At 48.5% G+C, this 17,219-nt stretch overlaps 1 protein-coding gene across 4 annotated transcripts in view; it reads right to left on the reverse strand.

The window, feature by feature from the left end:
- Nucleotides 1-17,219, reverse strand: part of LTBP2 (latent transforming growth factor beta binding protein 2) — a 70,891-nt gene that overhangs the window by 33,845 nt on the left and 19,827 nt on the right. For all 4 annotated transcript variants that reach the window (XM_077180485.1, XM_077180486.1, XM_077180487.1 and 1 more), the window contains exons 4-7: nucleotides 4,267-4,448; nucleotides 2,761-2,931; nucleotides 993-1,193; nucleotides 387-655 (exon numbers count right to left, since the gene is read on the reverse strand). In XM_077180485.1, the coding sequence (XP_077036600.1) occupies nucleotides 387-655; nucleotides 993-1,193; nucleotides 2,761-2,931; nucleotides 4,267-4,448 (823 nt within the window). The remainder of the gene's footprint in view (nucleotides 1-386; nucleotides 656-992; nucleotides 1,194-2,760; nucleotides 2,932-4,266; nucleotides 4,449-17,219) is intronic.

Here is a 17,219-nt window from a genome sequence, read left to right on the forward strand (position 1 = left end):
AAATCAGACTTCCATTTATCGTCTGAGAGGGAAAGGAATTTTCCTATGTTTTATACGTTTCCTATAATAATCGCAGAGCGTGGCTGTAAATGTTGCTATAAATAGGGCACCCTTTTAAAACCAGACTGTGTGTGAAAGCTATCAAGTCTGGGCTGTGCTGCCCCAGGGCACAGCCTGGTCAGGGCAAGGCAGTTAGTTGGATCAAAGCAAGGAAATTTTTTCTTCCCAAGTAGTAACACATTGCTGCCTGTGCCCATGGCACCTGCACGATGCCCATGCTGATGCTGAACAGCTTCACAGAATAAAGCCACCCTCTATACGCCAAAAGCCAACGCTCCCCTACCCCACAACAAGGAATACACCAACACTTGAAGATGTCCTCTTACCTGCCCATGGAGAGCCTCCCGAAAGCACCTCCCCAGCAGCCCTGGGGCTCTCTGCTGTTGCTGTCTGCTCTCAGTGGCAATGCTGTTCCCATTCCCATGGGAATAGGTGTACCAGGGCACAGCAGCCAGCTGAGGCACCAGGACTGCCTCCACACTGTTCTCCTCCGACGCCTCTGCATCACCCCGCACCCTGGCCACCTGGTGAATTTGCACAATGGCTTCTGGAGGGTGGTTGATGTGGACGTTCACCAGAGAAGGGTTTAGGGAAGCTGGAAGATGAGTTTACACCACATTTGTGAAAATATGGCAACAATTTGGCACCCAAAGAGTATCATCATGAACAAAGTCAAATGGGAGGAGAGGTAGACTGAGCCCGCCAGGAAATCTAGAGGAAGACTGCATCTAAGAGAAAATAATTCTCTGGCCTAAAAAGAGGACAAGCCTACCAAAATCTCCACAAGAAACTAGGGAAACCTCCTGTCTAACAACCTGGCCTGAAACCACAGGCATAAGGAGGTAGTGGCTTCCTGAGGCCTGTTAGAAAAGATCTGAGGAGCACACAAGTAGGAGTAAAATGTGGAGTCTGGAGCCATTGGCCATGCTCACCAAGCTGGTTGGACAAGGGCAGGGTATATGTGGAGTGCCTCATGGAGCTGTCAGCTGGGGTCTTTGGGCCTCTTCCTCCTTGCTTCTTTTCCAAAGAGGGAGCTGGCAGGTGGCAAAACTTCCCCGTGGAGTTGGAGGGGCACCAGCATTCATCGCGGCCCACGCAGCGCCCTCCATTCAGGCAGGGGATCTGACAGAAGTCTGCAAGGCAAAGAGAGATCTGCTTAGAGGAGAAACTGACACACTGGCTCTAGCCAAGGGCAGCTGGGGGACACCAGGCAGTTGCACCTGGACAGCACTAACCCCATGATGTCCCAAGGACCATGCCCAGCACTGGGCTGGGGTCAGCACTTACAGCCTGGAGGCAGGCTCAGGTCCCTGCTGGACAATACCATCTTCCCCAAGCTCTGTTCACAACTGGAGGCATGGCTTGAAGAAGATGAACCCTCCCTTGGGCTCTGGGGCCACAGCCAGGCTGGGGCACCCATGTCCTGGGGAGCTGCCAAGGTGTTGTTGCTGACACAGCAGAATCTCTTGGAGTGGGTCAGGAGCCATGGCAGCCATATGTAGCCAGGTTTGCCCAATTTCTTCCCTTCTGCATCGCCCCCTCCCCACTTGGCAGGGTTTTTACTCCTAGCCCAGAAGGGAACTCAGCAGGATGGGAGAGGCAGACAGAACAGGCAGAGAGCTACATCCTCACAGCCTGTCTCACATCCAGCCCTGGCCTTGCCAGCAGTTCATGTGGGAGAAGTGTGGAGTGGGACAAAATAAGCAGGAGCAATTCATCTGCACAGGCTCAGAAAAAGCATTCAGAGATGAAACCAAAGTCATGTCCTTTCTGACCTCATCATGCTTGGAGCAACCCAGAGCAGTTCTCAATGTGAGCTAAACTCCACCAACACATGGGATTCCTTGACAGATTATCCTGACTCATTTCAGTATGAGATGAGACACTGCTGCTCCACATTCCTGGATGGCTTGTCAGGTTCATCCCAGGGGATGAACACCCATCCTGTTTTAAGCTCATATGCTCAAGCCCAGCACCCAGTTTAAGGGGAGGAGACACATGTTTGAACTGGGACCTAGGCAGAAATTTCTGGGAACACAATCTTCCATCAGTGTCCACAACAGCAAGACTTTTCATTCTCTCAGTAGAAGAATTTGAGTGATACAGAGGCAATCAAAGGACAAGTCCCAACAAGTCCAGCATGTTTCTCCCACCAGCTCGCTCCAAGACAATGTGACCAACCCACAGCTGGATATCCCAGTGACTTGATGAGCAATCCCAGTGGCTCTGAAGGGTGAGCAGTGGTTTCAGCAAGCCCTGTTTATAAGAACAGTTTGCAACCTGCAGCCAGCTCTCCTGGCTGCCATGTGAGTGAAAGGAGAGAACAGGGGGAAATTAGGTGATGAAAGTCAGCCCCAAGACTGGATGCCAACTAAAGCAGTGAGCTGGCTCTGAGAAGAAGGAGGTGGTGAGGCTTGGCTGCAGGCCTGACTCAAACACATACATCCTCTCTACCCAGGGTGAGATGGAAACAGGATCTGCTTGCCCAGGAAAGAGAGCAATGAGGCAAAGTCTCTCTTCCTCCCCCAGAGAGAGAGTAAGCCCCAAACACCCCAGAAAACACTTTTGAAGGCACTGAGAGTAGCCATTGCTTCCTCTCCCTACAGCAGCCGAAGCCCTTAGTCTGTAGAGTCAGGAAAGGCAGGAAGATAGAGTGGGGAGACAGGCAAGAAAGGAGGTGGAGGACATGGGGGTGCTCACAGATGCGGAAGCCAGATTTGGGATCGTGGTCCTGCCCCCCTTGGCTGTAGAGAGTGGTGGTGTCTCCTTTCTCGCAGCTGTTGTAGCAGCGCCCACTCTGGCACGTCTGTTTGCAGATGGTGGGTGTGAAGACAATTTTTATCTTCCTAATCTTCTCTGTCAGGTTGGCCCCTAAGAAAGAAAAAGAGTGCTAAGTGGAAACAGCATCTCTAGGCCAGGGGAGCTGTTATTTGCAGCTCAAGCTGTCATTCGCAGCTCAAGCTCCAAAGCATTCCCAGTGCAAAGAGGGATTTATGTCCCTCCCCAAGGTGGTGGAGTCACCATCCCTGGAGGTGTTTAAGAAAAGACTGGATGTGGCACTAGTGCCATGGCCTAGCTGACAAGGTGGTGTTACATCATTGATTTGACTTGATGATCTTAAAGATCTTTTCCAACCTAGCTGACTCTGCAATTCTGTGATTCTGCCTCTCCTTGCCCCTGCTCACTCCACCCCGTTTTCTGCTCCAGCAGCTGTAAGAGTTGATCAACACATGAACAATGGCACTTTAAGCAATATTCTTTCTCCAACCACATCAGTAGTCAGAAGACTGGCTGCTCTTAAACCACTGGAAGTCTTCTCACATAAACACACTGTCATTTAGAAGAGAGAGCATCAGGTCTTAAGAAAATCATTGTCACCCTACAAGTGTCCCCTGACCTCCTGCAGCTATCTATGGTCCTTTTCTGGTCCCTCACCATCCTCCCATATGATGGGAAATCACACTCAGAGCTCTTTGGGACATGTGGAATATGGTCAACAGACAGAACTGTTGTGTAACCAGCTGGCTTGACACCAGAGCCTTCCATCCCACCCCAATGGGACAGTCATGTGCTGTCCTTGCTGTGCTCACCCCACTCCCTGTTTCAATCCCCACTTTCAGATTACAGCTTCAGCCAGGTTCATGGCCCTACTCATAGGGGCTGAGGTGCCTCCTTGGGGAATCATGGCTTCAGGAGGGAACCAAGCTGCAGAAGACAACTGGCATCTGTCCTAGCTGGGAAAGCATTTGGCTTAGCATCTGCATGTCCCAGCAGCCTGGCCTAATCCCTGCTCATGTCAGAAGGCATCAAGGCAGCAGCCAAAGGGAAGAAATAGATGCTGGTTGCACAATCTGATCTTGAGAGCTGTTCAGACTGAGGAATAAGCTGGGAGACACCATTCCTACAGACTGAGGCAATTCCCCTTCGGGGCTGGGGTGATGTTCAACATCTCTGAGATGCAATTGTCATATCCCCTGGCTCCCGTCTCAAGCCATCAGCATTTTGCTTCCCTGATGTGTCCTCCTTCAGTAGAGCCCCTTTCTTTGCCAAGACCAGCAATGCCCATGCTGACCTTCCCTTTTCATCCCACTGAGCAGCACCAGTCCTGGGAATCCATGGTTTCTTGGGAATCCCCAGTTAAAGTGTTGCCCTTTCCCATGACCCCACCAAGAAGACCCAAAAGAGTGACAGCCCTACAGACCTTACCTTTTGCAGACAAGGTGTGCTCCTGGGAAACAGCGTGTGGGCCAGGTCTGCTCTGCTCATGTCCATTCCCGTTGGGGAGTGCATTAGAGGTGAGCTGGCCATTGCTGGCTGGGTAGCGCCGCACAGTCCTTGAGGACCCTGTGTGCTGAGGGGAGACAGGAGAGCCAATTCTGCTCTGAATCCTGTGGAAGAGAAAAAATGGACCAATATGCCTCACGAGTGACTGCACTAACCCACAGTCCCTGTCAACCAATGTAGCAGCAGCCTTCACTCCCAAGCTGCCTGAGCTGCCACCTGGACACAGAGATTCATCCACCTGTGCAGGATCCCACTCCTCCCCTACTTTCAGTCATCACCATGGCACACTGTTCCCCTCTAGGAACCATGCCCCATGACCTGAGCCTGGCAGGACACGGTATTCACCAAGACACCCCCTCTGTACCATCACATCAGGCTGTTTTTCCACAGGGATGCTTTGGCTGCCTTGAAGAACTGCCCATCACACTCAAGGTCTGTTCCTTGACCATAGCAAATGTAAGCAGCTCCAAATACACGTGTTCTTATGGTGGAAGTTTTCTCAGGACCTGCCTTCCCAGCCCCAGACAAGCACTAAAAATAGTAAGACAGTCAGAGAAGAGGCCAGACCAAGCAAATACACAAAACTTGGCCCCTGAGAGTCACAAACAAGAGAGAATCACCAAGAACTCAAGTCTGTAAGAGCAGTTACAACTTTCTGCACTAAATGCATTGATGGCTTTTGGTACTCTCAGGGGACTAAGCACAGAGAAGCCATCCAGCTCTCAAGGTCACATCTCATACACGCTCTTTTATAAAGCCATGTAGGCCACAAGGCAGAGCTCTTTGTGTTAAAGATCTTGATCTACTGCATTTGCTCCCATTTCCTTTTACTGACTGCAGCACTAAGCCTCCAGGAGGGTACTCTGCTTTCCAACAAAAGCATCTCACTCTCACCTGCACTACCTGCAAGGAAAAAGGCTTGGTACAGCCAATGGCCACAACAAGTTGGCTGCCCACATGCTCCTTGGGTTTCTTTGAAAGTCCCAGCCTTGGATGCCTCTGTAACTGAACTTCAGTACTGAAACTCTTCTGCATACCCTGTCTGACACCTTCATCTCTGATGAAGTGGCTGAGGCAAAAAGTGGCACTTCCCACTGAAGTGCCCAGAGAGGCCTATCCCATTCTGTGGTTTTTACCATCTTCCCTGTCACAGTCAGCACAGGAGATGTGTTACAGTGTCTACAGGAAAGGCAAATTTCTAAACCAAACAGGACTGGGTGATTCAATGAGAATTGGCTGACAGCAGCTCTGCCTTGCAGACATTCCTTGGATAGCTTGGAATAACAATAAGATCTGGGGAGATGGAAAGGGAGCTCATGCTGTGCTGGTATTCAAGCAGGTCAAGAACAACACACAAGGTAACTGTCAGCCAGCAAGCCCAAAATCAGCCCTGAACAATGGAAAAGATGACACACAGGTCAATTATCTGGGAACGAAACAAAAGGAATACAAACTGATGTCAAGTCAAGGAGGTCTGTGAAGAACCACTCTTGTCAAAGGAGTCCATTCTCATAATTTGATAGAATTAGACACATGCACACCAACCATCTGAGAGCCTATGCTATTTCCATAAAAAAATAAACAGGGAGTACGATGCCAATCAGGCACATGCAAAATTAATAACAAACTGGCTGTGAAACAGAACACAAGAAGTAGTTGCCACTGGGGAGGGAATTAGATGGGTTCCAGGGTGATCAGTATGAGGCCTGGCATGATTCAAGAATTTCATCTGGAAATAAATATTTTTATTTCTAAATAAACATACAATCGACATTGATAATGTGTGCTGCTGACACAAAAATTTGCAATGTGGTGTATTGTGATGAGAACAGAGCAATCACACAGAGCAGTTTGGATCTCTGTGGAGGGTAAATACATCCAAGCAACATGGGATTTTAATAGAGCCAAATGCAGGATTACACTTCTAGGAAGAAGGAATGCAGGCAGCAGCTGCAGATAGTTGGAGATGATCCTGGAAAACAGCAATTCAGAAAAGATTTCAGGGCTAATGACAAGCAATTAAATATGAACTGTCAGTTCAATGCCCTGACATTAGGACATTGAAACACCACAGGAACAGGGAGGTATTTTTGCCTCCCTACACGTCCTCATCACAGGAGGGTGTATACATGCTATAATATCACCCTAGCTGTGATGTAAAATATGTCACATCTTCTAAGGGATGTCAAAAATATGGAGAGAATACAGGAAAAAACATGGTGGAAATAACTGGGGGACTAGTGAAAATGCCTTTCTGTAAGAAACATAAAATATTCAATCTCTTCAATTTAGGATAAAGAAGAGGTGCTCCGATTAGAGGGCACAGGTTTCTCCACAGGAACAAAATACCAGGTGTAAAGAGCTGACAACATCTGCAAACTGAAGCCAAATGATTCCTTACTAGAAAGCAGGCCTACATACAGCAGTATAGATCTCTTTCTTCTGCAAAAACCTCAGTGGTGGATTCCCAAACTCCCAATACATCCCTTCAGCAGAAGAGAGTGTGCTGACAAAAATATTTCTTGTCTTGCTAAAATCAAGATCTAAACTGAGATGAGGACAGCAAATAATGCTTGTTTTTCAATAATCAGCAAGGCTAGCCAGAATAATTAAAGAGAAGTGAACCTTATTTCAGTTCTGCCTCAGTCCCTTTCAGAAGCTCCCCTGAGATCCTGCAGAGTGCCACCCACCCCAGATGGCCAGGGCAGCCAGGCATGGCCTGCCCACGCATTTCTGAGCTCCTAATTCAGCCCTGCAGCCAGAAAAGGAATTTCTGATGCCTGTTATGTACTGCTTTGTCACCTGGTGTGCTACTGCTAGTTTTGTTAGTGACAAAGGAAAAGCCATATGGAACTCTAGGGAGGCTAGGGAGGAGCTACTAGACCTTGGAAGCTCAGGCACATTTGTTCTCTGACTTCCAGTAAGAGATCCCAAGCACAGTCCTGTGGGTGAACATGGCTGGGATTCCAAGGTCTTTTACTGCAGAGATGGAAGCACCCTGAGGAAAAGAAGTGCATCCCCCCAAACACAGTGACTGTCTTAGTGCCAGCCCTGGGATCTGAAGAGTCACTGGGTGAAGGTGACAGGTAGCATAACAGAGGGAAATATCAGCTCTTCTGCTTGAAAACCCTCACATCACGTCTACTCTTGAGAAAAGGGAGCATGCTGTGTGCAAGTAGCATAGCTTGGCTGGGCTCTATGCACTGCCTGCCTGAAGGAACTTCACCCTTTGTCTTTAGGAACATCTCTTGTCATTCCTAGGATTACCAAATTTTGTAACAAAACCCACAAAACCCCATAACAACAACATGTGAAGGGCATTAAATAAAATAATCATTAGCATTTCAGTTCCAAAGAAAGAGGGATTATATGACCTTACTACAAGGGGCAGTGCCAACTTCACAAAGGAAGAACAGAGTAGGAACATTATGGTTTGCAACACTTGAGGAAAAGTCATCCTAGTGAGATCTCATTGGCAAAGCATTCCAGTGTGAGTTGAAGCAGGGAGGAGGTGGGGGGGGTCAGATTTGCTTTGAATTAATTTGTTTATTTGGTTCTATTCTAGGCGGATGAGCACTGGGATTTGTGGACTGAGTTGAGTAATACCATTCAAGCCTGGGCTACAGAAGTCAATGGCAAAAGGCATCCTTCCATCTCAATTTGTCATGCTGAGCAGCTGGCTCATGGTCAGGGAAAACAAAACAGAGTTTTTCCCTCCAAACCTTCAGAGTCAGTCCATGCTGGGCAGACAGGGACTGGCTTGCTTGAAGTGTCTCAGGAAATACACCTGAGCTCACCACAGCAGTACAGATCTGATCAGAAGCCATTAGCAATCCCTATCCACTTCATGGATCCTAATAAACATAGGGCCAGAGCTTGGCCAGTCCCCAGGGATCTGCACTGCCACAGGTTCTCTCAGTGATGTGGCTGTCCTAGGGGGAAGAGTGAGGATGGGAAACAGATGGGGTAGCTCCAAATCAGCAGAGTGTGGAGCTTGTGCTACCATGCTCCATGCCTTCACCTGCTTGAGAAGAGGCAATGAAGAGGCAGAGGAGTTTGACACTTCAAGCACTATGTTCCAGTCACTTAAAGTCCCAGGGCCTCATATTCATTCAGTCTTACAGCCTCCCCCAACATGGTATCACTCGCTTCCACTCCTTCAGCCAGGCACGTGGCCAGCACACATCTCTGCAAAGAGGCAGTGGTCTCTTCTTTTACAGACAACTGCCTGCTCTTCATCCATCAGAGCTGCTGACAACTTTCTCTGTGTCAGGCACAGCCTGTAGGGCAAAATCAACATGCAGACTCCTAAGACACCTCTCCTTCTGGGCTGTCCTGTAGCACCCACCTCTGGAGCTCACGGTGGCAATGATCCAGGACAGAACATGGGGCAAGGAGGGAAGGCAGAGGGAGCAGAGTTCTCCTTCCAGCATGGGTGTGAGCATTCCTGCTGATTTCTACCAGCTGAAAGGTCCAGCTGAGAGACCTCAGTCACCTTCACATGGAAACACCTATAGGTATTGGGTGCTTATCAAAATTAAGAGATTTGGGATGGGAGGGAGCTGTGCAGATTGACCCACATCTGCAACAGTTTTTCAAAACTATCCAACAAGTGCTTTTAGCTGCCCTATTCTGAGGTGCAGGTCAATGGCCTGGATTCTCTGTAAGCCTGAGGACACGTGCTAGAAGTCAAGAGAACTAAGGGAGGTCTGGTCCCCTACATTCTTGTGCTACATATCCCTGCAGGACCCAAATAACACTTGTATTTCATTCAGCAAGAGATCCCACACATCACCACAGCATTTTTGTGTGTAAACATTTTATTTTCAATGAATTTTGGTACCACTTGCACCCTGCTCTATATTTACTTTAGTCTTAGCAGGGTAGAGAAGGTACAAAAATATTGTATGCTCTGGATATCATGGCTCTACTGCCAGTTCCAGATGAACCTACAAGGTGCCTGTTCTCTGAACAGAGCAGGTGAATGATTTCCTGTCACTCCACTGAGGGCTGAGCTGGCAGACTCCCAGAAACTGCACAGATGGATAGGAGGACTTCTGTTTTCTGAATCAACTACAGAGTTTTTTTTAAAGCCTGCAATTTCAAGATTAGATATACAGAGTCACAATAACCAAGTCTAAATCACTGAGACTGAGGTATCTGGAAAACAATATTATTTTCCTAACCCACTGTATATAGAAACTATTTGCAAATCTCGGATCACTTCTGGTGATCACGGCTCTCTGGGTAAGCAAAAGCCAGAGGGAGTACAGGTGGGCAAACTGTTCTCTTAGTGACCTAACACCAGGCATCCTCCTTGGAGCTGGAGGCAAAGGTGGCAAACTCTTCAAAGCACTTCCCTCTCCCCAGCAGCAACACCTCAGTCTTTCCTGGATTTAGCTTCTATCGGCTGCTCTTCATGCAGCTGTTGACTTTGGCCAGAGTGCTAGTGAGCTGGGAAACGGTGGGGCTTTTTTCTATTTGTGTAAAAGAAATGCAGAGCCAAGTACCACAAGAGTATTACTGGTTTTTCATCCAGCCTGCCTCACCCTCTCCCCAGCCAAAGCCTGACAGACCACAGCAGGGTGGATGGCTTGAGGCACTGTGGAGAGAGTGAGTCCTGGGCAGTGTGGTCAGCAGGGAGGGGCACTAACCCCAGACACGGAAAGGACAGAAAAGATGAGGATTGGAAATTTACTCTTCCAGCTGGAAACAAATCTTCTGATGTTCATGATGAAGATCAGGGAAAGATGACAGAGACTATTGAGACCTAAGGAGCAATTCTCAGAAGGGCAACAATAGCACTGGCCAAAACAAATCTGAAGATAAGCAGCTCTCAGAGAAGAAAAATATCTTCCCAGGGTCTGGAAAACCCCATCTCAGGGCCCAACAAGCTCCATCTCTCCAAATATAACCAGCTTGCTGCTTGGGATGCAGTTGCTGCCTCCAGGTACCCAGAAAGGACACGTGCTGCCCATGGGCTGGGAGCAGAGTCCCATGGGGGCAGCCACTGGTAAGTGCACCCCAGCTACTCCAGCCTGCAGCCTGCATGTGCATCTCCACATGAGTGGGCTCAGCCAGGACAGGGACTGAGTCATGCTCAACCCCTGATAACCTGCCAGGGCAACAGGCAGGTTCTCCCCTGGATTTTAAATGCTGAACAATATACTTGGTGTCTGTCTTGTCCATCTGCCTGTCCCTCTGGCAAGATGCCCTCCCTGCTTGGGGCCACAGGGACCAAAATCAGTGATTCACTTCCCCCTTTGTAATGCTCAGCAGTTGCTGATTTTCCACTAAAGCGTAACAGAAGAATGGGCAGCCTTAACACCAGCATCTGTGTCTATGGGGGAAAGAGAAGCAGCCAGCCTTGGAAAGCAGTAAATTGACTGCAAACCAGAAACTTCCCCTTTCTTGGATTCCAAGTAGGTTCCTCAGCAGGCAGAAAGGATTCAGGGCTCAGGCACAGGAGGGGCATTGCTTAGAGAGCACTCCAGTTTATTATCAATTAGCTCACAAACATGACAAGGAAGACAGCTCTGTTAAGACTCTGGGAGGAGGGGGAAAACCACACCATACAAGGTACTGACTTCACGACTTCACCCACATTAGATCCATAAATCCTGGCTCAGTTTATTATCTCCAGGGGCAGCAGAAATACCACTGAAACCTGCCTGCTGTCCCTCCTGCTGGTGTCTTCAGCCCTGGTACCTACCATTGAAATGAGGGAGTCCCTGAAGTCTGAAGCCCATGCTCCCCAGCATTTGATGGAAGGCAAGGGAAGTTCTCCTGCACTGGAGAAGCATCAGCCAGCCTCCACAGGAATAAGCCCTTCCTGGGAGAGCCAAGCAGAATCTATGTACCATGAAGGCCACAAGAATGACTGCTCAGTGCCTTTGTTCCAGACCCACAGACACCTACAGCCAGATGCCATGCAAGATGGGACATGAGACACTGGCACCTGGACCATCACAGGGACATCAAGGTGCAAGTCATCCAAATCTTTCTTCCCCTCCAAGACCTCTAGAGCTGCTGTTGGCAGAGTGTCACTGATGATACCCTTTGCCTTTGTGTGGGAGGGCACAAACAGTACTCACAAAGTGGGGCTGCAGGGCCAGGAACATGTGTCAGGCTCCCTGATGCACATTACACTCTGTCACTGGCACATGCCAAGAGTCATGTCAGTCCAGCACCCAGGTGCCAGCCCTATCCTTTACCACAGTGACGAAGAAGCTCTCATAGAGCCCACATGGCTCTTATTTTGGGCTCTCACCTGTGCCATGTTGCAGGGGTAACTCCAGCTGCCTGCTCCACTTGACATATGTGCCAGTGGCTGGCCAAGATTTCTCTGAATCTCTCACTACAAACTGTAGCAGCAGATGTGCAAGTCCATGGGGCAGCAGAGTCACCAGCTGTCTGCTTCATGCCACCAAGCTCAGACTCCACCACCACCACCACCTTGGCATCTTCCTTCTTCTGGCCCCCAAAGCAGTGCCAGTGCTGCAGAGCCATCCTAGCTGGCTCCCAGCCTGCCATGTACTGTGTGAGAACAGAGAGACAGGGGGCTGTGAACTCTAATTTTATCTGTTCAGGAGTTGCCAGACACCACATATGTAACTGAACCCCTCTAAGCTCATAGACAGCTAACAAGTCCTTTTTAACCAGTCTCTTGGGATCCAATTTTCTCCTTAGCCAAAGTGGCTGTTCACATGCCTCCACACAGCTCTCTGCTGACATTAAATGCCCTTCCCTTGCCACATGTGCCACACATGCCACCTGCCACTCTGTTGAATGCTCTTCTTTGCTCTCATGTATTAGGCAGTGAGCAACTGACTCCCTGGAAGAAGTCCAACTCTCCAAGCATGGGAAGAGCACCTGCCTGGCCCAGCGAGGCTGCAGAAACATGCCCTGCTCAAAGACATGGCATCAGGTGGTCAGCAGGAACTGCAGACCATGCATCCATCAGACCTTAGTGCTGACCCATTAAACGGCCAGAATAATGATTTCCAAATGCCAAATGTGATAAAGAGCTGTCTGCAATCTGCTTGTCTCCAGAGCTGAAGTGCAGGCCAAAGCCAAAAATAAAAATGCAGCCTGCAACTGCTCTGAGCTCCAAGTGGAGCCAACAGAGGAACCATGCCAGGTTACTTGATTACAAATGCCACATTTGGGCCATATCTTGAACACTCCATAGACTAAAACTGGGATTTCAGTGGTGAGGGAGACCAGGCAAGGAACCACCTCTCTGTCAGAACTGCCCAGGATGGCCTGTGGTGCTCAGCTGCACACTCCTTTGGGCTGGAACAGTGACAAAACTGCCTCAGTTGGCTCCCCTGCTGCATGGAGGGGCTGGTGCTGAGCAGCACAATCAACAGGCACAGCACTGCTGCCAAATGCAGTCACACAGGCAGTCTCACACCTTAGTGATTAGAGACACATGCAGAAGCATCCTAACAGCTGCCATCACATGCAGGTCTCCATCAGTGCCACCATCTCATTGCAGCCATCGCGCCATGGCCGCAGCCTGTGCTCCACCACAAACCCTGGCACAAGCTGCTGGCACAGCCAGAGCTGGGCTGTCAGTCAGCAATGGGCTGTCAGTCACACAATGGGCTGTCAGTCACACACTGTGACCACCCCACCAAGGTGGGGAGGTTCAACCCCCCACCAACCACAGCAACGCCTCCTCTGCCCCTCTCCTGCTCCCCACGCTCCCCAGTACAGGGTCCTACCTGGCAGGGAAGGATCTGTGCTTAGGGCAGTGGCATACGAGAGGAGAGGACAACACATCAACCTGTGCTTGTACACACAGAGCACGGATCTCCATCTCAAAGGGCCTTCTGTTTCCACAAGACACAACAGCTGCAAGCTGAGGGCCTGGCTGCCATCTAATGAAACCTGCTGCAGAGGCATCAGCCAGAGAAAAGCTCAACATTGGCTGCAGGGAGGTCACTCATCTCCCCCATAACACAGTGAAAAAACAAGCACATTTGAGTTTCATTTTCATCTTGTTGACTAGCAACACCCACCCCCTTCACTAGGCTGCCAGCTTCAAAGCCCTGAGAAAACACTTTAGCCTATTCATCCTTGCACCCACATGCACCCCTGGGAGTGGGGGGAGCCAGCTGCCTGCCCACTGCTCTACACAGGACACAGAGAGGGCTGGAAATGCCTCTCTCACCCCAGGCATGTGAGTGGGGTGAGGAGTTTGTGGCTGAACACACACAACACAGCGTGAGAGCAACAACGTGAAGAGATGTGTGTAGTGCTCTCATCCGAAGAAGTGAAGGCTTTTCATCTACAGCAGGTGGTCTCCCACTCATCCTGGGAACACTGTAGATCTAAGACATATTTTAAGCTAAAATCATGGTTAAACACCCAGCAGGATGTCCTGGCTTTTGGATCTATTACCTCAGTGTTGTTAGGTCTTCTCACATTGCTCCATCCCCAGCCACACACAGGATTCCTGCACCTGCAGCACTCAATCCATGAGAGCTGAGCTGGGATGTAACCTTAGCTATCCATTCTTGAAGCCTCATCCCAGCTGAGGATCAGGGAATGAGCATCCTGGTGATTTTTAGTCTGTACTGTTCTGCACCGGCTCCATCCCTCCACGTGCTCACTAGCCAAATGCCTAGTGGGTGTCTGGGAACCAGGAACACTCCTGGCCATGTCAGCGTGATGCCTGATGGCAAAGCCAGTGACTTCAGGAGTACCATGACCATCAGTCTGCTCTAGACCTCTCTCACATAGCCCTCAGCACCCACACCAAGGACTACAAGGGAGGAACAGGTTTCCCAGACTCCTCATTGAGAAGGGATGTGGAGCCCTGCACCTGCTTTGGCAGCGCCTGGATTCCAGTTCTGCAACAACTGAGCTCCAAAGTCATGGAGAAGGCAAAGCTCCAGTGTCATTATCAACCTGTCATTACATCCCTGGAATAGTTTGGCACATTGCTTTTTAGAAAGCCATACCATTGAAATATTACCATGGCCACCCTGCCAAGGCTACAGGCAACCTAATACACTCTGCCCCATCCTGATAGCCTCAGCCTCCAAGTATGTTCCTCATCCTCCAAGGCCAACACTTGGCTCAGTTTTGCAGATGTGGGTCTGTTAACCATTCCACTCAGCTCCCTCCCTCCCTCAGAATTCTTTCCAATTTGTCAATTTTTCTGGCAATAAAGAATACCTTGACTCAGAGCAGGAGCCCAGGGTGTACAGGGAAAAAAACTCATCTGACTTGGGTCCTAAGCACCATCAGTCTCTGGTATGCACCACATGAATTACCCTCCATTGACTAATTTGCTTTTCACTTCTACCCTGAAAAATCTTAGCCTTTCCTTCCAGATTTCTTCCTTGCATAGAGGATATTTTTCCATCAGCAGCAATAGATAGATAAGATTTTTCCAGCCTGAATGTCTTCTTAATTCCTGTCTAGATGTTTAGTTTCTGCCTAAATGAGAGCTTTCACACAGGTGGAAAAAAAATGAGGTGGTGTGGAGAGCAAGGTACCAATCCCACTAAGCACCAAGAACTCAGGGCAGCATTTCTCAGGATGCTTCTGAAGAAAGGAAAAAAGAACAAGTAGATTTTATATGGAGACTTTTAGATCTTCATTTCAACCACTTCTTGTATCAAATCAACTTCAATTAATCCCTTGTTTCCTGCTAGCACTGGTGATTTATGTGAAACATTCACAACTAAAGAGAACAGCTTTGATTTTAGTGAAGTACCAGTTTAAACCAAAAAAGGCAACACACAGTCAGGTATGAGAAACTGCAGCAATCCACAGGCACAAGGGAGCTGAAGGCAAGATAGATGGCAATCCAAATTCAGGCATTAGGAAAACTCTTCCCAGCATTTGATCATGTGGCCTTAGTGCTCTTCTAACAACTTTCTTTTTTATACAACTGCTATATAAATTGTATTGTCATAAATGTCGCAAATGATATATGTATAGTATATAAAATAGGCTATAAACTGGATTTTCTGTACTTCCTTACCTACCACATGTACAATGTATTTGCCCCGCACCCTGCTCTCTTGCATGGAGTCTCAGATTGAGCTGACAGTAGCAGCACTCTCAGTTAGAAGGAAAAGTGCATTTGAACTGCCTAAAGGCTGCATTCAGCTATAGGAATGGCTCCCAAGGAGGTGCAGAAAAACCAGGTTTAATGTAAGGACCATATTTGGAGTTTTGAAAAGGGGCCTGAAAGCCAGCTATTCTCCTGCTGCTCTGAAGGGTATGCAACCCCCCAGAAAGTAAATACATAAAACATATAAACCAGAAGGGTGCTGACAACTTTAAAACACTAGAAAATAAAGCAACTGAATCTGGTGCCAGACTAGAGAAGGTATATCATGTAATTTAAAAATAGGAGGGGTTTTTTAATATAAGAAAAATGGCATTTACACTCCTCTTGAGTAGCTTGAGTTTTTCCTTTAGGCTTCTCATCCAGCTTGCCAAGGACTTTTGACTATGTCAAAGCAGGAAAGGGGCCTAGATCTGGAGCTTATGGAGATCTCATTGTCCTGAGTGACATATTTTCCTTTTCACATATTCTCACCCGGAGTGGCACTGGCTTTTTAGTTTCAATTTTTTAACAATGTCTCAGATATCTACTCAAAGTTGGCTTTGGATCAAGGAATGTAAATGTTTGGCCACCTTGTAAAAACCATACTGCCAAAGGGAAGCACCTTAGAAAGCTGCAGTTAGGGCTTATCTGCACTGAGAAAATATGCCATTCAAGTTACAAGCATAGACACTGTAGTGGCACAAGGCTGGCACCGGTGTTCTACCCCGGGAATTCAACATTGTGTACTATGGATCGCCTGGGCTGGTCCCATACCAAATGAAGTGGGAAAGCTGCCACAGGCTATGCCACAGGAATGCACTTAAACAGGGGGATGCTTCTCATCAAGGTCTGGCTTTTTTTTTTCTCTGATATTTGGATATTAATAAATTGTAACACTCATAAATGTGGACTGAGTGACAACCATAAGTGAGCAGAAGAGCAAAGATGCATTCAGTAAGTATGTAGCTAGTACAGACCTCCTGCTAGTGCTAGACATATGGTGGATAAACAGTCCTGGACACTCGTCAGCAGCCCAAGTAAGGCAGTAAGCAAGTTTTCCTTTTTCTCATGAATGTGGAAAGTTCAAAACTGGCAAGACAGGAGGCTCCAGATCCTGCTTTAACAATTAAGACAAATCTGCCTCTGTTTGGAGCAGCATCTTTAAAAAGCAAGTGACCTTGCAGTGAACTTTTTGTTCTATCTGCTAGTCCTCAATGACAACAAGCTCATCAAGCTGATTTTGCCAAGCCACAGTTCTCAATGTCGTGGTTTAAGTGGTGACCCCAGGGCAGACAGCTTTGTATCCATCCATGGGCTCCACTCCCCTTTGCAAAGGATCATGCTTGACATTTGACTAGCACCAGGACAGGATTTTCAAATGAAAGAGAACAATTTTCAAATGGGGGAAAATACACTTTCTCCATCCAGCAACCTCTGCCACCCACCCAAGATCCTCCCATCTGTTTGCTCCCTGCTGTTCTAATCCTTTGCTTCCAGGAGAGAGAACAGAGATTTTGGCAGAGCCTGCCTGCTGGCATGAGGTTCCCAGTGTTCCCAGGCCAGGAGCGCTTGCCACAGCTCCTCAAGGGCTGCATACAGCACTTCCTCTCATCAGGAAGGGAGGAGATGTCTCCTCCAGGGTGCTGCAGAGAGTCTGGGATCAGAAATCAGTGGGCCAGGCATGTTGCAACTCAGCCTTCTTCCTTTTCCATCCTGAAAACACGAGGCAACTCCCAACAACTGCCTTGCCTAAACAGAACCCTCTCAGAGCAGGAAGCTCCCTGCCCTCAAGAGCTTAGCT

This window comes from Agelaius phoeniceus, chromosome 6 (assembly GCF_051311805.1).
Source record: "Agelaius phoeniceus isolate bAgePho1 chromosome 6, bAgePho1.hap1, whole genome shotgun sequence".
NCBI lineage: Eukaryota > Metazoa > Chordata > Aves > Passeriformes > Icteridae > Agelaius > Agelaius phoeniceus.